Genomic DNA, 15,595 nt, shown 5'->3' with positions numbered 1-15,595 from the left:
CCCCCGCCACCACGGGCGTCCCGACAGGGGGCAGCGCCCCCGCGTGCCCGTTGCTCTTGGCCGACAAGAGCCCGCCGGGCCTGAAGGGCAAGGAGCCCGTGGTGTACCCCTGGATGAAGAAGATCCATGTCAGCGCCGGTACGTGGCGCCGCTGGGGAGGCGCTGGAGGGTGATTCGGGTCGGGCAGGGCTCGAGGGTCGGGGCGGGGGTTAGGTGGGAGAGGCCCAGGGGAACGGGGGTCTCTGGAGGGGAGTCCCCCATCTGGTCCCTGGCCCGGGCTGCAGTGGGGTGTGGGTGTGTGCGCGCCAGCCAGCCGCCTGATCCCAACGTGAGAACCCTTTTGTACCCCGGGTCCCTTTATCCGGAGATTTACGAGACGCCAAACTGTTAGGGCAGTAATTATAGCCCCCATAAATTTAATTGCCCTGGCAGAGGCTTCAGGCCATGTGTCTTTGAAGCTTTTCTTCAGCCCCAATGCCCAGCACCGTTCTTTATGGCTCTCGGGTGTTTCCCGTTGTCAATAGCCTGTGAAACATTTTCTTTGCCGTTTTATGTATCTTGCGTGAACTTGGTGTCAGGTTATTATATAATGATGATGTCCAATTGCTCTTCCCCACCCCACCTTCTCTCTCCTCCTCCTTTCCGTCTCTTTCACTCTCTCCTCCTTGGCCTTCTCCTTCGGGGTTCTGGGCATTTAGTCAACCCCAGTTATAACGGAGGGGAGCCCAAGCGCTCTCGAACCGCCTACACCCGGCAGCAGGTCTTGGAGCTGGAGAAGGAGTTCCACTTTAACCGCTACCTGACCCGGCGGCGCCGCATCGAGATCGCCCACACGCTCTGCTTGTCAGAGCGCCAGGTCAAGATCTGGTTTCAGAACCGGAGGATGAAGTGGAAGAAAGATCACAAACTGCCCAACACCAAGATGCGGTCCTCCAATTCCTCCTCAGCGCCAGGGAAAGCACAAACTCAAAGCCCACACCCCCATCCCCATCCCCACCCGGGTGCCTCCACACCCATTCCCTCTTCCATATAACCTTCTAGAGACCTAGAGAAGTTTCTGTCCCTTACCTGCTTTCCTCCTGTCTTTTCCCTGCCCCTGTCCCCATCCATCCCTGCTGTTCTGGTTCTGGAACCTAACAGACACCAAAACAAAACCCAGCTTGGTGAAAAGAATAACCAAAAAGAAGACAGTATGCGGGTAAGCCACGCAAGACAGGACACTTGTCCAGGATGCAGGATGGTGGAATGACCTGCTGGCCTCAACAGGGCTGTCAAGTTAAGATACCTGGGAAGGACCAATTGGTATCAGATACTTCTGAGATGGCCAGAGTCAGCTGGACAGCCCATGCTGACTGCAGACATGTACTTGCATATTTGTTGGAAGCAAAAGAAAACAGATCCTTTTCCCACCTTCCTTCCTCCCTCCTCCCCATTAAGGCAGCTCATATAAGCTTGTATTGAACTGAATAAATAAGTAGACATTGTGGACCTCACCAGAGTATTTAATTCTCAAAATGTGTAGACCTTGATGGTAGGTGTGACATGTTAGTTTCCCTTCCTTGCATTTATTTAAGATATCCTTACAGAAATATTGTTGTCTTATTCAGGGGCACAATCTTGGGGGAGAGAGGAGTGCATTTAGACCTATGTGCAACTGTACAAATGGTGATGTGGCTATATAGAAAGCCACATGTGAAGAATAAACTTCATTAAAAAAAATAAAACTCTGAGACAGATTTGTGTGTTTCTAAGCTTTTCATTAAAAAAGGAGGAGTCCTCTCGGGATTGAGGTATTTGACCTTGCATGTAAAACCTCATAGATGGCTTGAGTTGGGTTCACTTGGATTCTTATTGCTCACATAATTGATGTGAGAGGGTGTGTGTGTGTGTGTATACGTGTGCATGTGTCTGTGTGTGTGTGTTCAACTTGAGCTGAACTCTTGTCAAGCTTGACCCTCTGTGGAAAAGCTCCAAAGAGCAGAAAGGCTCTTGAGCTCTGAGAGGGCTCCTCTTCTTTCCAAACTTGGCCAGGGTTTCAGGCTTCAAGTCTCTGTAAGGCATAGAAACGTGTCCTTCCCTGCAATGAAAGGTGAAACCATGCAATGCTACGGGCCTAGGAGTTTCTGCAGCTGTTCTACACACTGAACTCTGAGCACACTTGGAAAAAAAAAAGTGGTCCCATTGGTATTTATTGCACCTTCACACTTAATCTGCCTGTTTCCCTGGAGATGAAAAATAGTTCATGCAAAGGGTTGAGATTGCTTTTTCTTTCTTGGTTGTTCTGAAGTTCCTCTTCACTAACTACAGCTTCAGAATTTGTGTTTGTTTCTCTTTTTTGAAGGAAGAACTCTCTCAATAAAGTGAATTTTCCCAATACACCCTCCAAAGTCTCTTATGAGGAAGAAAACAGCATAATGGCACCCCAACATGTACCCCCAGCAAACTAGACCTTGGGAGAGTTTACTGCTGGAAGAAAGCCAAACTGTAAAGTAGGGTCAGTTTCCTTAAATGCTCAATCTTTCTGCTCAGTCCAGGAGCTCTAGATCCAAACTGTTGAAAATCAAAGCCCACTTTGCAATCCCCATAACTCTAATAATTGTTTACTGATTTACAGTGGCTGCTCAGTGCAGGAGGTACCTTTTAACAAGATACAGGAAACCAAAATACACTAGCCCCAGAATATTGAAACTGTCACCTGGCCTTGAAAAAAAAAAAAAACTACAGCTTTTAGGTAGTGTAGTAATCTTAGCACAGATGGGAGGGGGTGTTCACCTACCTCTGCAATATTGGAGGAACTTTAAACACATATTTCCATCAATGACAAAACTCTTATCCAATGTCAGTGCTGGTACCCATCTCACCCCTGCCACCCTGTGTATGTTTCAGGCAAGGCTGATCAGTTGGTTATGTACAAACAAACTAGATTTGAGAGGAGAGTAATGGGCACCAGTCTCTGAGGGGTCAAGGAAATTCAGAGGTAAACAAATATACACAGGCCTTCTCAAATCAGAACCTGACAAAGTACATTTTATAAGGTGCGAACGGGTGCCAGGGATTTCTGGAGGCAATGCAACTCCTGCTGCAACTTATTAACACTCCCCCTACTACACGCACTTGTAAAACGAAATTAAATCATGCTGAAAATAGCAATATTCTCAGGAATCATTAATCACCTCATACAATAAATACTTCTTTGTAATTCAACAGCAATTCTGAAAGGCATTCTCTGGGAAAAGTCTGTGGAGGAGAGAGGGATCTTCTTGCAAATAATGTGGTCTCAGGCAAAGATGTAGCATCTTGGCTGTCTGCTCAAAAAAAAAAAAAGCATGCCTAGATCTCGGCGAAAATTGTCTAACTGCAAAAACCTCAAATGGCAAATTATCATCATTTAAGGTAAATCCTTATATTTCTCCTTTGTGGGGAAGGAGGGGTAAGAGACATTTATTAGCTTCATGATGGAAGCAGTTGTGTGGAGAAGGGGATGATTCTCTTTCACTCACTCTTTATAATATGTCCAGAAAAGGAAGCTAGGGAGTTGAGAGTTTTACTGATATTTTAGTACAAAATGGATTTTTTTGTACAAAGTATATTGATTATTAAGATATTGGTAAGTATTACAAAATCAAAATGATTGAAAATGGTCCAAATGATTGTCATTTCTTCGCAGTGTTTTGCCTGTTTCAGATTCGGTCTTTAAGGAAGCTTGTTATAACAGCTTAGAAAATCCTACTTTGTACTTCAAAATCATGCATTGTCTGCTCTGTGCTAGGGCAACCATAAAAGTTCACCAAGAGTACAAATTAACTGTTTTATTTTTGTTTTTTTAATAAGCAAACCCTACTGGCCCCTCAAACCCTTGACCTTTAAAGACAGTATTTTGGGTACGCTCTATAATTCTTCTACCAAAATGACCCTTACACATGCACACCTCTTCTCTCTCTTCCTCCCTCCCTCCAATACACACTCATCTACTTTAGTCACAGAGCCACAAGCTGTGCAAGACTGGAGATAAAGTTTTGTCAACATCTGAAATCAACCTAAATCGAATAGGAGACACTTTAATGGTCACAGTTTGAATTAAGTACTTAACATTCTTCCCCTTGAAGAAAAAATGGCACTTTGCAGGCTTTCTTCCCTAGTTTTACTGAAATCTATGATATACCCAGTGTTTTATTACAGTGGGAATTCAACTGTGACAGACATCTTAGAGTACTTAATACCCAGGATGGAGCTCATGGAAAGACTACCTAGATATATGGGGGGAGACACAATGTCTCTGACTTTATACCCAGCTGTCCCAGGGTGCCCTATTCCTCCATCTCTCAGCTTCCTGCCCCATGGGGTGGGTATCACTATTTATATTCTGTCCCTCTGTTGGGGAAGGTTCCAAACTGTGCCACTCTTCTCACTGAGGTCTTCCCTCCAGCAGTATCATCAGGGAAACAGATCAGGGGCTCTTTAAAAAGGAAGAAAAAGAAAACTACTAAAGAACCAATGTAACAAACAGACACCTGGGACTTCCCCTCTGTGTAGGCATTAGGCGGTTGGCACTCTCCTGGTCTCTGCATCCTTAGACACAGTCTAGTATGGAAGAATACAGGCTTGCTTTTCCCAACTACTGTTCCTGTTGCCTCTTCTCTATATCCACCCTGGTTTGAGAATAACTGTTTCCTTTGAGTTTCAAAGAGTATGGGAGGAAGAGACACTTGCTCTGTTTTTTTGATAGCAGCAGGGAGGCTGCTGAAGCTGTCTAAAACTTTCTATATAGTTTGCAACTCTGGCATTTTGTCCTCCGAAGGCTTCAAACTCATGGAGATTTCCCCCTGCCTCCTGGCCTTTCAGACCAGCCCCATTATCCATTCTCTCTGGGATTTACTTCTGAAATTGGAAGAGATTTCCAGATTGAAAGAATGTCCAGGATGGTAGACACCTGGAGTCCATTTTGGTATAATAATCTCAGTTTACAAATGAGGAAGCCAAGGCAGCTGATTCCCTCCCCACACAGTTTGTTTGTTGTCATATTGTTTGTTGTCATATTAATGAAAATGCAGGCTGAATGGGAGCTTCTGTCTTACAGTGGATACCAGTAAGTGCACAGACACCTTTCCTCTGCTGAAGCTGTTCTTCTGGGAATGGACATATGTATCCAGGTTTACACTTGATGCCAATAGCCACAGGTGTACCTGCAGCTGTGGAATAAGAGCAGGTTCTTGCCTGATGCATACCAAAGCTGCCTAGGGAGATTTGGTAACCAAACTGCCCTAGTCATGGTGTTCTGGACAGGTGGGCTGACACTGGGTTAAGGAGGGATGGATTCAGAGCACTTGCGGAAAGAAGTGGGCTCCCCACTGTCCACAATGCTCAGAAACAGAATGACTAATTACACTGTGCAGGCCCAGGTATTTCCATGGTGGTTGTTTGCCCAAACCAGGGCAAAGGCAAATGTGCCCCAGAGGCCTGGAAAACAGAAGAGCCAAACAAGGACCCTGGTTGCAGCTGATAAAGGTGTAGCGCCTGTTGGAGGGAGATATTGAAATTGTAATCTTTGCGGCCACGTGACTCATTAAATAATTAATGCGGATTGTCAAGAATGGATCTGAGTCGTCAGGGCCTCACTAGGAATGAATCTCTCAGAAGTGAGACTCCAACTTCCTTTTTCATTAAAAAACCCCCTCAGATTTATCTACAAAGGCTGTTTAACTCCTTCTGGAAGGCAAGCAAGATCCTTCCTTGGGGCAGACAGGAGTCCGGGAGGCCTCCGCTGAGTCTTGGGACTTTTTCCGCAGGGTTTCTGCGAGTCCCCCACAGAGCACCGCTTCAGGGGAAGCGTGAGTTCGGGCTCGGATTTTCTGCGGTCACCTTTTAGCTTTGGTGATGAAGTGGGACGGATGCGCCGACAGTTGGTAATGTTCTGATTCACGCTGGGGAAGGCTGCAGAGATACCGCAGGACGGGCGCGCGGCTTTGTTCAATTTTCCCGGCGTTCATAAATCACTCCCGCCGGGCGAACGAGGGAGCAAGTGAGCGCCAAAAATGCGGAGAGAGGCCTCCTCGGCGGCTGCCATTGAAGAGCAAGAGACTTGGGCAACATCTCTGTGACTCAGCCTGGGCGGTTTATGGGGAACAGCAATCAGAATTATTAGACCTGGGGATAAGGAAATAGCAAAAATAATAATGACCTTAATAATTACAGTACCCCTAAGCCTGGCACGGTGTGTGTGTGTGTTGGGGGTGGTGGTGGCAGAGTGGATCTTTCTGGGTGAGGCTGAGTGGCAAAGTGAAAGATGACGCCCCACCTTCTTCAGGATCAGGCCGGGAGCCCCAAAGCCAGAGGGCACTGCCATTGGGAACACAGTGTCCATGTTGGAACAGGAGAAAGGGGCCCAGTGTAGATTTCCAGTCCTGGGTGCCTGATGGAAGGTGGGGGTCTCAGGTGGAATGGTGGCAGTGGGCAGCTTCTGTTTATGGTTACTAGTTTGGCATGTTAGGGAGCTCCAAAGCCAGGGGTCAGGGGACTTGGCACCTATTTTGACGCTATCAGCAGGATTGCAAGAATGCAGGACCAACAATGGAGGGCTGCATGGGCAGGCTGGAGTGTGGGGTGGTTACCTTTGGGTGAAGGGGTGATGGGGGCAGGGCTAGGGCTACAGAATCCCAGCAGAGAAAATAACTCACAGCCAGGGCCCGATATGATGTGTGGAATGATTCTTCACTCCTTCCCAGCATCTGCTCCCAGAAAGTTGGCTGATGGCTCCAGGATTCTTTGCTGGTTAGAAGGCAAGAGAGAGTTATAAATACCCTAAAGGGTGAGTATGCAGTGGGATTAGGGCATGGAGCCGCCTGTGACCCCTGAGCGAGGTGTGGCAGGATCAGGTCCCCAATGGGTATTGCCCATCGCCCAAGTACTTCCCAGTTTTTAGCAGCCTACTTGGCCTGCTCTGAGGGACTGGGTGCTTAGGTAGTCCCGCCAGTCCATTCGGACCAAGAAGTGCAACTCCCAGGACTTGAATGAGCTAGAAAACAAAACCTCCGAGGACTGCCTCCGGCCGGTGGACTGATTTCGCGCCAACAGAAATGAACACTATTAGTGAGGCTTCAGGAGAGTTCGTGATTGAATGTTCCCAGACAAGGCTTCCCTTTGTTAGCAAAAGAAAATAAAGCGTGCATTCACATTCCCCAAGTTGGGGTGCGTGAGAAGCTCTCCTATTCCAGCTGCACCACCAGCAAGACCTCTTCCACCTTCCATCTTTCTTCGACTGTCCATTTTCTTTCGTTTTCAACCCCTCCCCCTAAAAAATAAAATAAAAAAGGAGAGGATAAAAAGAGAGTGTGTGGGTGCAGAGATGGAGTATGTATTTATTTTACAAAAATAAATCACCATCTTCGGGCCATTTGTAGACTGGAACATTTCGAGCAATGCGTGCGCCGCATGGACGAGTGCCCTGGCGACTCCTCCGTGTCCGCGTCACCCCCGGGGCCACCCTGGCGCCCGCGCAGGCCACGCTTCCAATTCTGGTCCTCCGAGTCCCTTCCTTCACAGCCACCGTTTACCCTCTGCTGTTTATTTGTCCGTAGAGCTTCTGGACACCAGAAAAGGCGATTCCCTCGGCGCCTGGAGTTGGAGACAAGTCCTGGTTGCGAATTAAACATCTTTCTAGGTAAGTGCTGAGCCAAAACTCTGCTGCGCGGGACTTTGCACCAGGCAGCTGGGAGGAGTTTACCCTCCTGGGCTCTTGGCAACCGCTGTGGGTTGAAGAGGTTCTGGTCAATATTTAACTTCGGAGGAGTTTGGGAGCTATAGTCCATTTGACTGCACTCCCAGCGAATATGGGGCTTCCGGGAGACAAAGAGTCTGCCCCAAAGCGGGCAAGAGCCTGGAGAAGCGGTTGCAGAAGCAAAAGATGGAGTGGGGGGAGTCAGAGGGTGTGTTTGTTTCTTTTTGCAAGCCCCAAACAAGCCACTACAACGAACAGGGCAAAAGCAATTAGAGGCCACGGGCGTGGTGACTGCTGCGTGGGCCGCTCTCCTTGTCCACTGAGGCGACTGCGGAGGATGTGAGTTCGGAAATTGTCCCAGTGGTCCAGTGAGGAAACTTGTCTTACCGCCTTACAGTTTCTCGATCCTTTTGCCTTTACTAGGCCTGTGAGATCTTGCTGTTTGGAATGGTTAGGCTAGTTAGAGGCCACGGGCGTGGTGACTGCTGCGTGGGCCGCTCTCCTTGTCCACTGAGGCGACTGCGGAGGATGAGTTCGGAAATTGTCCCAGTGGTCCAGTGAGGAAACTTGTCTTACCGCCTTACAGTTTCTCGATCCTTTTGCCTTTACTAGGCCTGTGAGATCTTGCTGTTTGGAATGGTTAGGCTAGGCCTCCGCAGGCACCGGGTCTTCATACCTCCATCGCAGCTTATCCGAGGCTCCTGCTACAGGAAAAGCACCGGGTCTTCTATGTCTGTGCGTTTTCTTTTCCTATTTGGAACAAGGGAATACTCTTTAAAATTCTTTTCAAGTTCTGGCTTAATTTGTTCTTTTAGTTTAGGATGCAGGGAGGTAATTACTGTGGTTTATTACCTTGTAAAAGATCCATAAATTATGTGCTTATTTGGGGGAGGGGCTGCTGAAATAGCATTCAGAAGCTTGATGTGAAGGAAGGAGTTCCCTTTGTTCTTCCAGGAATTTTTTCTTTTAAGAAAGTTTTGCGATTCTGTTTGCTATGCCTTAGGCTTCGATCTTCACTAAAATTTGCTCCCCATCTAAATATCAGGTTGTTAATTAATTGCAACATGCTATTTGGTCAGTGGTGATCTAAGGCTGACATGGTGTTCTGGATCCAAGTGTGATTTTATCGGTCAGGAAATAAACAGAGCAATAGTCAATCTGGGTTAATGTCTCAGCTACCGTATCTGTTTATATTAAATATAGATAGACCTTATTAGGAATTTGCAACTTAGTGTGTGTATATGATTCGCATCTCTGCAAACAACAGATCAATTGCATATCTAAATAGTTGCAGAAGTTTGTGGCCATGTGTATAACACAATATACACATCCGCATATGTTCAGAGAACTTGAAGCCCTTTGTACTGCAGTTGCACCTACAGGAAATATCTCATGTTAAATAATGATCTATCATCTATACACAGACACACACACATACACAGACACACACACATAGTGTGCTATGAGAGTCTTACTTGATGCTCAGTAGAAAAATCACTAGAGTTAACTACAGGAACAAAAATATTAAGTGTATTTTTGATAGGTAAATCAGATTGCTGTGTTTGAGTAAAGATATAGCTAATCGGCCTACAGCCTTGCAAATATTGACTAAGAGTCTGTATCCTTGTTCACCTGCTTCTTCCAAGCCAACTCTCCCCACCCTCCACCCCCCACTCCCGTTTTGGCTCCAATGTCCTGGACCACAACCATGGGTCCCCAGTTCTGGCCCTCTGTGAGGCTAGAGAAGTGAGTGGAGGGGACTAGCAGCTGAGTTTTTTTTAAAGGCCCATGGCTTTGCTCTAGGAAAGCTGATTTCAGAGTGATGAAGGACTAAAAAGCAACTTTTTCTCAAAAGTTAAATTTTCTTTAACTTCCTGAGGTTTTTCTTTTCTCATTCTACCAAATCACCCCATCCTACCCCAAGTCATTAATGTTAATTGTTAAACAGCAGTTGGAGCATTAACTGGGATGTTAGCAGTGCCGATGGAGGCTCCAGGCTGGAGCTGAGATGCCTCTGGGTTTTGCTGGCATTAAGGCATTTCTCTGAAACAGCACCAATTGCTTTTCCCATTGATTTATGGCCTTGAGAGTTTCAGATTTGCTCAAAACTGTTCTAAGAGTTCTGAAGGGGGCCCCTTCTCATCTTTGAGTTGACTTTTTTTTGCAGAAAATCTGTGTGTGTGTGTGGGGGGGCATGTACCATCAACTCAGTAAAACTTCCAGGTCCTTTTCTAGGGTATCTGGAAAGCTCAGTGTGAATGATTGGGGGATAGTGCTTAAGGGAGGCAGAGGGCAATGAGGATGTGAAGACTGTCCTTGAGGGTTAGGAAAATGCCTATTTGGAAGCTCACCTCTGGTTCTCTTTCTCACTCCCCAGTCCACTTGGAGTTCTCAATTTCTAGCTAGTAATTGGGTGAGAGCTGGGAAAGTTCATATAAAGGTCCTTTTCTAGCTATACCACAGACAGAACTGCCACCAGCATAAGCCAGAGCTTGCTTCTAAAGGGTTAGCTCTTCTCTTTTATTGCTCTTCTGATTTTGGACACCCTCATGACCAGGCCCCCTTACAGAGTGCCTAACATTCTCATCAGACTCCTTCTGTTCCCTGCAGGGGAGGAGAGAAGGGGAGGAATCCCTTACAGCCTCCTGTAGCTAGTACAAGTGAGTCCTCACATGTAGCCATAGCCAACTAAAGACTCACTTTGGAAGAACAAAAGAATATGTCATGAAGACCTCACCAGCCTTAGAACACTCTCAAAGTTCAGAAACTAAGACCAGAAAAGAGGAATTTTTTTAGACTGGTTGTAAAAGGGTGAAATGTTTAAATCAGTGGGTAATGATATCAAGCAAAAGGCAGAAGTGGGGATGGAACTTCAAGGTTAGAGAGCAGATTATTTGTATCAGCAGGTTTATCCTGAACAGAGTTGGTTCAGTTCAGACTCTGTTGGTAGACACCAGGTTCTCTTAAATCTTACGGGAGGATAGGCTGATCTGCCTACAGAGAAGATCCCTGCTTAGTTGGAGAAACTTTAGTGAGGATTGGTTGTTTTTTTCTCTTGCAGAGACAACTAGATCATTTCTTCTTGTATTTTTCATCTTTAAAAGCCTGTAATTGCATGTCTCACTCAGCTGTGCACTGAGGAAATGCATAAGTACAGGTCTGGCCAGGATACTTGGTCTCTCTGGATTTTGCAGAACCCTTACTCACCACTCTAAAGCTAAGCATATCTTCCCTAGTGGGCTCCCATTGAACAAAATCAGTGGGACATACTTGGAAAAGATGCCTTAACCTTTTGTCAGGTAATTATGGGCCTTTTCGGTTTCTCCAGTAGCTGTGGTGTACCCTGTGGGTGTTAGCAAACTCTATACAATGGAGGTCTGGGAGGAAGTCCGCTGAGCAGGCCTGTCATTTCTGGCCCTGGCCCTTACTAGGAGACTGAGGCACTTGGGTGTGCTGAATGCAGCTTGCCAGTGAGTGGGAGGCTGTAAGGAAAGTTAAGTGGGCTCTAAGAATATAGACAGCATTGCTGTCCCTTTGTGTTTAGAGTGTGTATAAAGAAATGTAAGTGTAGATAAGCGGGCCTTGTGTGGCGTGCATGGGGGGGTCCTACCACCTAGACAAAACTCTTACCCTCAGCTGGTCAAAGTCCCCCCTTCTCCTCCCCCAAAGCTAAATGTTCTGCCTGGAAACCTAGTTCCTTCAGTGATTCCCTATTTCAAATAAAAGGATTTAAGTTGACGTATGACCACGTGAGCACATAATACAGCGCATTATTGTGGCTTTTGGAGCGGAGACCCAGGCAGGCTTCGCCTGTGATTACGTTTTCTAGATTCTCTACAGAGAGCGAGCTTTTTGCCCCCACCCCCACACACCCACCTCCTCCTTCTCCTTCCCCTTCTCCGGAGAGCCAGAGCGCTCTTGGAGCGGGTTGCAGTTTTCAGCACTCATGGAGCGGTTCTGGGCGAGCTAGCCGATGGGACTGGAGGCCACAGCAGGAGGATGGAATTTATTTTAAGGTATTTCCGCTGATTGTTCATATCTAGAGTGAGTTATGACTGTGAGAGACAAAGGTCAGGCGAGGAGACCCTGGCTCTTGGACAGGACCCTCAGCCTCTTTCTTTGTTTCTCTTTTAGAACTGAAACCATTTAAAAGATTTCTCAGTAGCGCCTTAGACTCTGAGTTTAATTCCCTGAAAAGTGTTGGGGGGATGTAAAAGAAGGGGCACTTGGAGGCTATTAGATGGGCTTAGTGGCCTCCAGGGCAAGGTTGGCTTTGTCCGCTGCAGCAGGGCAGGGCTGGAGTCCCAGGAGCAGAGTCCCAGGAGCGGAGCCCCAGGCAGAGGGAGGCTCCTAGAGCACTGGCATGGCGAAGTGGCCTGCACTGAGCTCCAGGGAGAAACTGCCTGGAAGGTGGGGGCTGGGAGGGGAAGAAAGGGAATTGCTCCCCCGTTGGCCGTGTTTGCTAGGTAGGGATGGAGGGTTAGGGCTGACCTGGGCAGCCTGAGCAGCTGGAAAAGGAAAATCGATGAGGGAAATGTGGAGATGCGCTGCCATTTTATTGATGATGCTTAGAGCCACTTTGTTCAGTGCTGGGTTGTAGAGCAAGCTTCCTCATTGCCCGGACACACAAGGAGCCATACTGGAGGGCACTATTGTCTCCTGGAATACCCTCTACCCAAGGAGAGATGAAGAAAGACTGCTACAACTGAGGCGATCCGGGATAGGGGCCCCCGTGTGCCTGGCACCCTGCGCTTCAGTTATTCTAACGTCCAAGAGACAGGAGAAAGCTAGGGCTGGGTTTGGGTTTCATTAGTGTGTTCAGTCTGGGTGTTCCCCCTATTCCCCAGCCAGCTTAAAGAATTTGAAAACTGGCTGGTACACCCCGGGTTGGAGGGCAGTCTGGAGGCAGAGTCCTCAGGAAGTGGAGGCAAACACCTCTCCAGCTTCAGAACCCCAGAAACAGAGCTGTAGTCAGGATGGAGGCAGATGAAAGTTAAACTGAACAGTGTGTTTCCAAATTACTGGGAAAGCCTGAGCTAATTGGGCTTTGGGGATCCCCACATTCCTGAAAAGGGTGGAAACTCCTTGAAAAGGTAGAAGAAATTCCTTGGAGAGGAGGAAAGAGGTGCCTGCAAGATGCTGGGATTCAGATTTATCCCTTTGACTTTTAGGTTTAAAACATTATTTCTTTCTATACTTGAAAGAAAAAAAATCAAACCAGGCTTCCCCTGCTGGAGTGGGATTTACTTCCCCAGAACTGAAGGGCCGCTTCTGCCCTTCCCCCATGCGGGCCTCGGCAGGCGGCGGCAGCACACGGTAACCGTGTTTAACTGAGGCCGTTTCAAGTGCTCTAAAACACCCCTTGGAAATAAAATGTAAGCTTTAATTGCTGTTCAATTACTTGTCAGCATTTCATATGATTTATGATCCAGTTCTGGCGCATTTTTGACCCAGTTAAAGACTCATAAATAATATAGTTTCGTTGGAAAGAACGAGAGAGGGAATAGAGGTTTGTTAGAGGCATCTTTTTATTGTCGCTTCAGTGCCAGCGAGTGTAATAAATATCTAAGCATAGACTTGAGCTGGTTCTGTATAGAGGCATGTAGAGAGAAGTCCCGCGGTTACCAGTATGGTTCATTTTTTTCCTCCCAAGAAAGAGCTAAAGCCCCTTTACTATAGCCAGACTACTAGCTTTTAAAAAGGTCAGTCCCCTTCGACTCTCAAAATGCCAGGCTCACTCTCATAGACAAGTGTATTTCCTTCATAATTTTCCTCCCCTTTCTGGGATTTCGATGCTGCTGCTTGCCAACATTGATCCCTCACCTTCTTCCCTGGCTGCACTGCCAGCGTCTGCAATGCCCGGTGCAGATGTGCTCAGGAGAACACCCCCCTTGAACGGATAGAAAGGCACCACTGGTACCTCTGCCGCTCCAAATAGTCCTCTACTGCTGAGAAAATGTTTTCTTCTAGTCCCCCTGGACGAGAGAGATCAGGAACCACAGGAACTGGGAGAGCCAGGGGGTCCTCTCTGCAAAGAAAACTCGGTGGTTTTGGCAGAGCGGGGTGAACTGCTGCAGGATTTGCCTAGGAAGGGCACAGCAGCCGTGGTGGGTAATTTCTGGAGGTAGAAATCAACCAGCGGTGTTTTCTTTTTAAAACAAAACACCCAGCAAACAAAACCCTTCCGCCATTATGAATTATTTTTTAAAAAAATCCTGTCTCCTGCGCTTGCTCCAAAGCCAGTCCTTTGGATTTCATCAGAGAGGAGTGAGGCCAGAGCACCCAGAACTGCGTGCCAGGACCCGAAGACTAGTCTTGAGGTCGGCGCCCCACTTCTGCCCGCTGCAGCCGGCCGGAGACCCAGATACCACCTAGTCCAGGGCGGGTGGAGGCGCTGGTCCGAGCTGAACTCCCGACCCAGATCTCCCTTGATTCCCACGGCTCCTCAGGTCTGTTCCCCGAGTTTTGCCCAGCAAGGTCTTGGCGCGGCAAAAAGGTATGTGCTTCCGGCGCCCGAGCCCTTTCTCGGATGCCCTCGGCTCTCTCAGCTCAGACCGTTCCCCGGCAGGTTCTCACGGAGAGCTGGCCTTCCCTGCAGCTGGCTTAGCTGAGAAGGCGGTGAGAGTCGCGTCAGCAGTTTGGAGGAGAAAGTGCGGGTTGATTATTGACCCACGCCTTCTTTCTTCAAATGCCACATCCTACCGGGCGGGTTTGAAGAGAAAATGCCGCCGAGAGGATTTTTTTGCCGCCAGCTCTCACCTCCTACGCGGCCCGGCTCCCCCTTTCAAGTTGTGCCTCCGCTATATGCCATAAGGAGCAAGTGTTTGCTGTTTTGTGCTCTGTTTACAGCTTTGGGGCGCCGAGTCATAAATCTTGCCCAGCCATAAATGACAAAAACCATTGGTATGCATGAGGCCACCCTGGCCCAGAGTGCTTTTTGATTTCTCCCTATTCCCCTGGCTTTGTTTTTGCTTTAAGGTGACACTTTGGCTCCCTGACAGTTTAAACATACTACTTATATTTTTAACACCTTCCTTTGAGAAGGACCTGCCGTTGACGCCTTGGAATGGCACGAAAGCTCCTTTTCTCTCTTTTTGCTGCACTCATACCCTTGCAGAGCTTGCTTCTGAGCCTGGGGACCGAGGGAGGCTTTGGGAAGAACACCATCCTCTTTAGAGTTGCGGCAATGTTATCAGGCCAAAGCGGGCCTTTTCTCTGCTCAGCTCAGCGTTCTTCCACCCAACTAATTAGAAAGAAGAAAAAAAATTATGGATGTCGGTTTGTGTTGGGGTCAGAGCTTTATCTATCTTCCCTGTGCGTGAGCTGCATGTCTGCATTGGGAGACCTATACCTGAGAGCTGGAGCTCCAGGTCTCTAGGCACCCCTGTGTGTACCTGAGCCCAGAGCATCTGCTGGAACAAATGCGCCTTTCCCCCAGGACACTTTCCTCCTGGCTGCCAGGATTTCAAAGGTTTCTGCCTAAAAATAAAACCAAAGACAGCCCAGTTGTCTCTAGGGGAGATCTCTGGAAAAAGGCCCTATCCCAGTCCCCAAAGATTGGCTTGGAGGTGTCTGGATTGGGGGTAGCAGGTGAAGTAAACAGCCCAAAGTGTGGGGAACTCACTTCTGGTTCTCTCTCTCCTTGCCCCCCAAGTGGAAATGTCCGGGACAGAGACAGGTTATGCGGTTTCTCAAGCGGATTCCTAAGAAATCAAGACTGGCCAGAGAGCCCCTTTGTGAGAGCCGTTTGTGCTCATTAGCATAATTTTCTTGGACTTTAGTGATGCCTAGGAGCTAGAAGAGAAGGGCGTTGGGGGTGGGGGGAGGCTACCCTCCTCCCAGCGGCTGAGCTCCCCCTCACTCCTGTCCCTCCCCTTGGAC

General features: G+C 47.9%; 2 protein-coding genes across 2 annotated transcripts in view; both read left to right on the top strand.

The window, feature by feature from the left end:
* Positions 1 to 2: 2 nt before the first annotated feature.
* On the top strand, positions 3 to 6,144 carry HOXA4 (homeobox A4; the record flags this gene model as incomplete). Its single annotated transcript, XM_014590743.2, has 2 exons — positions 3 to 138; positions 699 to 6,144. Coding segments are annotated over 2 exons (471 nt in total), but the record flags the coding sequence as incomplete, so codon positions are not given.
* A 534-nt stretch (positions 6,145 to 6,678) lies between these two features.
* The window catches only part of HOXA3 (homeobox A3), a 20,881-nt gene continuing 11,964 nt past the window's right edge, over positions 6,679 to 15,595 (top strand). The window contains 1 exon segment of the mRNA XM_014590742.2: positions 6,679 to 7,657. The gene's annotated coding sequence lies outside the window, so the exon portion shown is untranslated.

The sequence above is a fragment of the Tupaia chinensis genome, unplaced genomic scaffold, assembly GCF_000334495.1.
Source record: "Tupaia chinensis unplaced genomic scaffold, TupChi_1.0 Scaffold000479_1, whole genome shotgun sequence".
NCBI lineage: Eukaryota > Metazoa > Chordata > Mammalia > Scandentia > Tupaiidae > Tupaia > Tupaia belangeri.
This window is presented reverse-complemented; position numbering and strand designations above follow the sequence as displayed.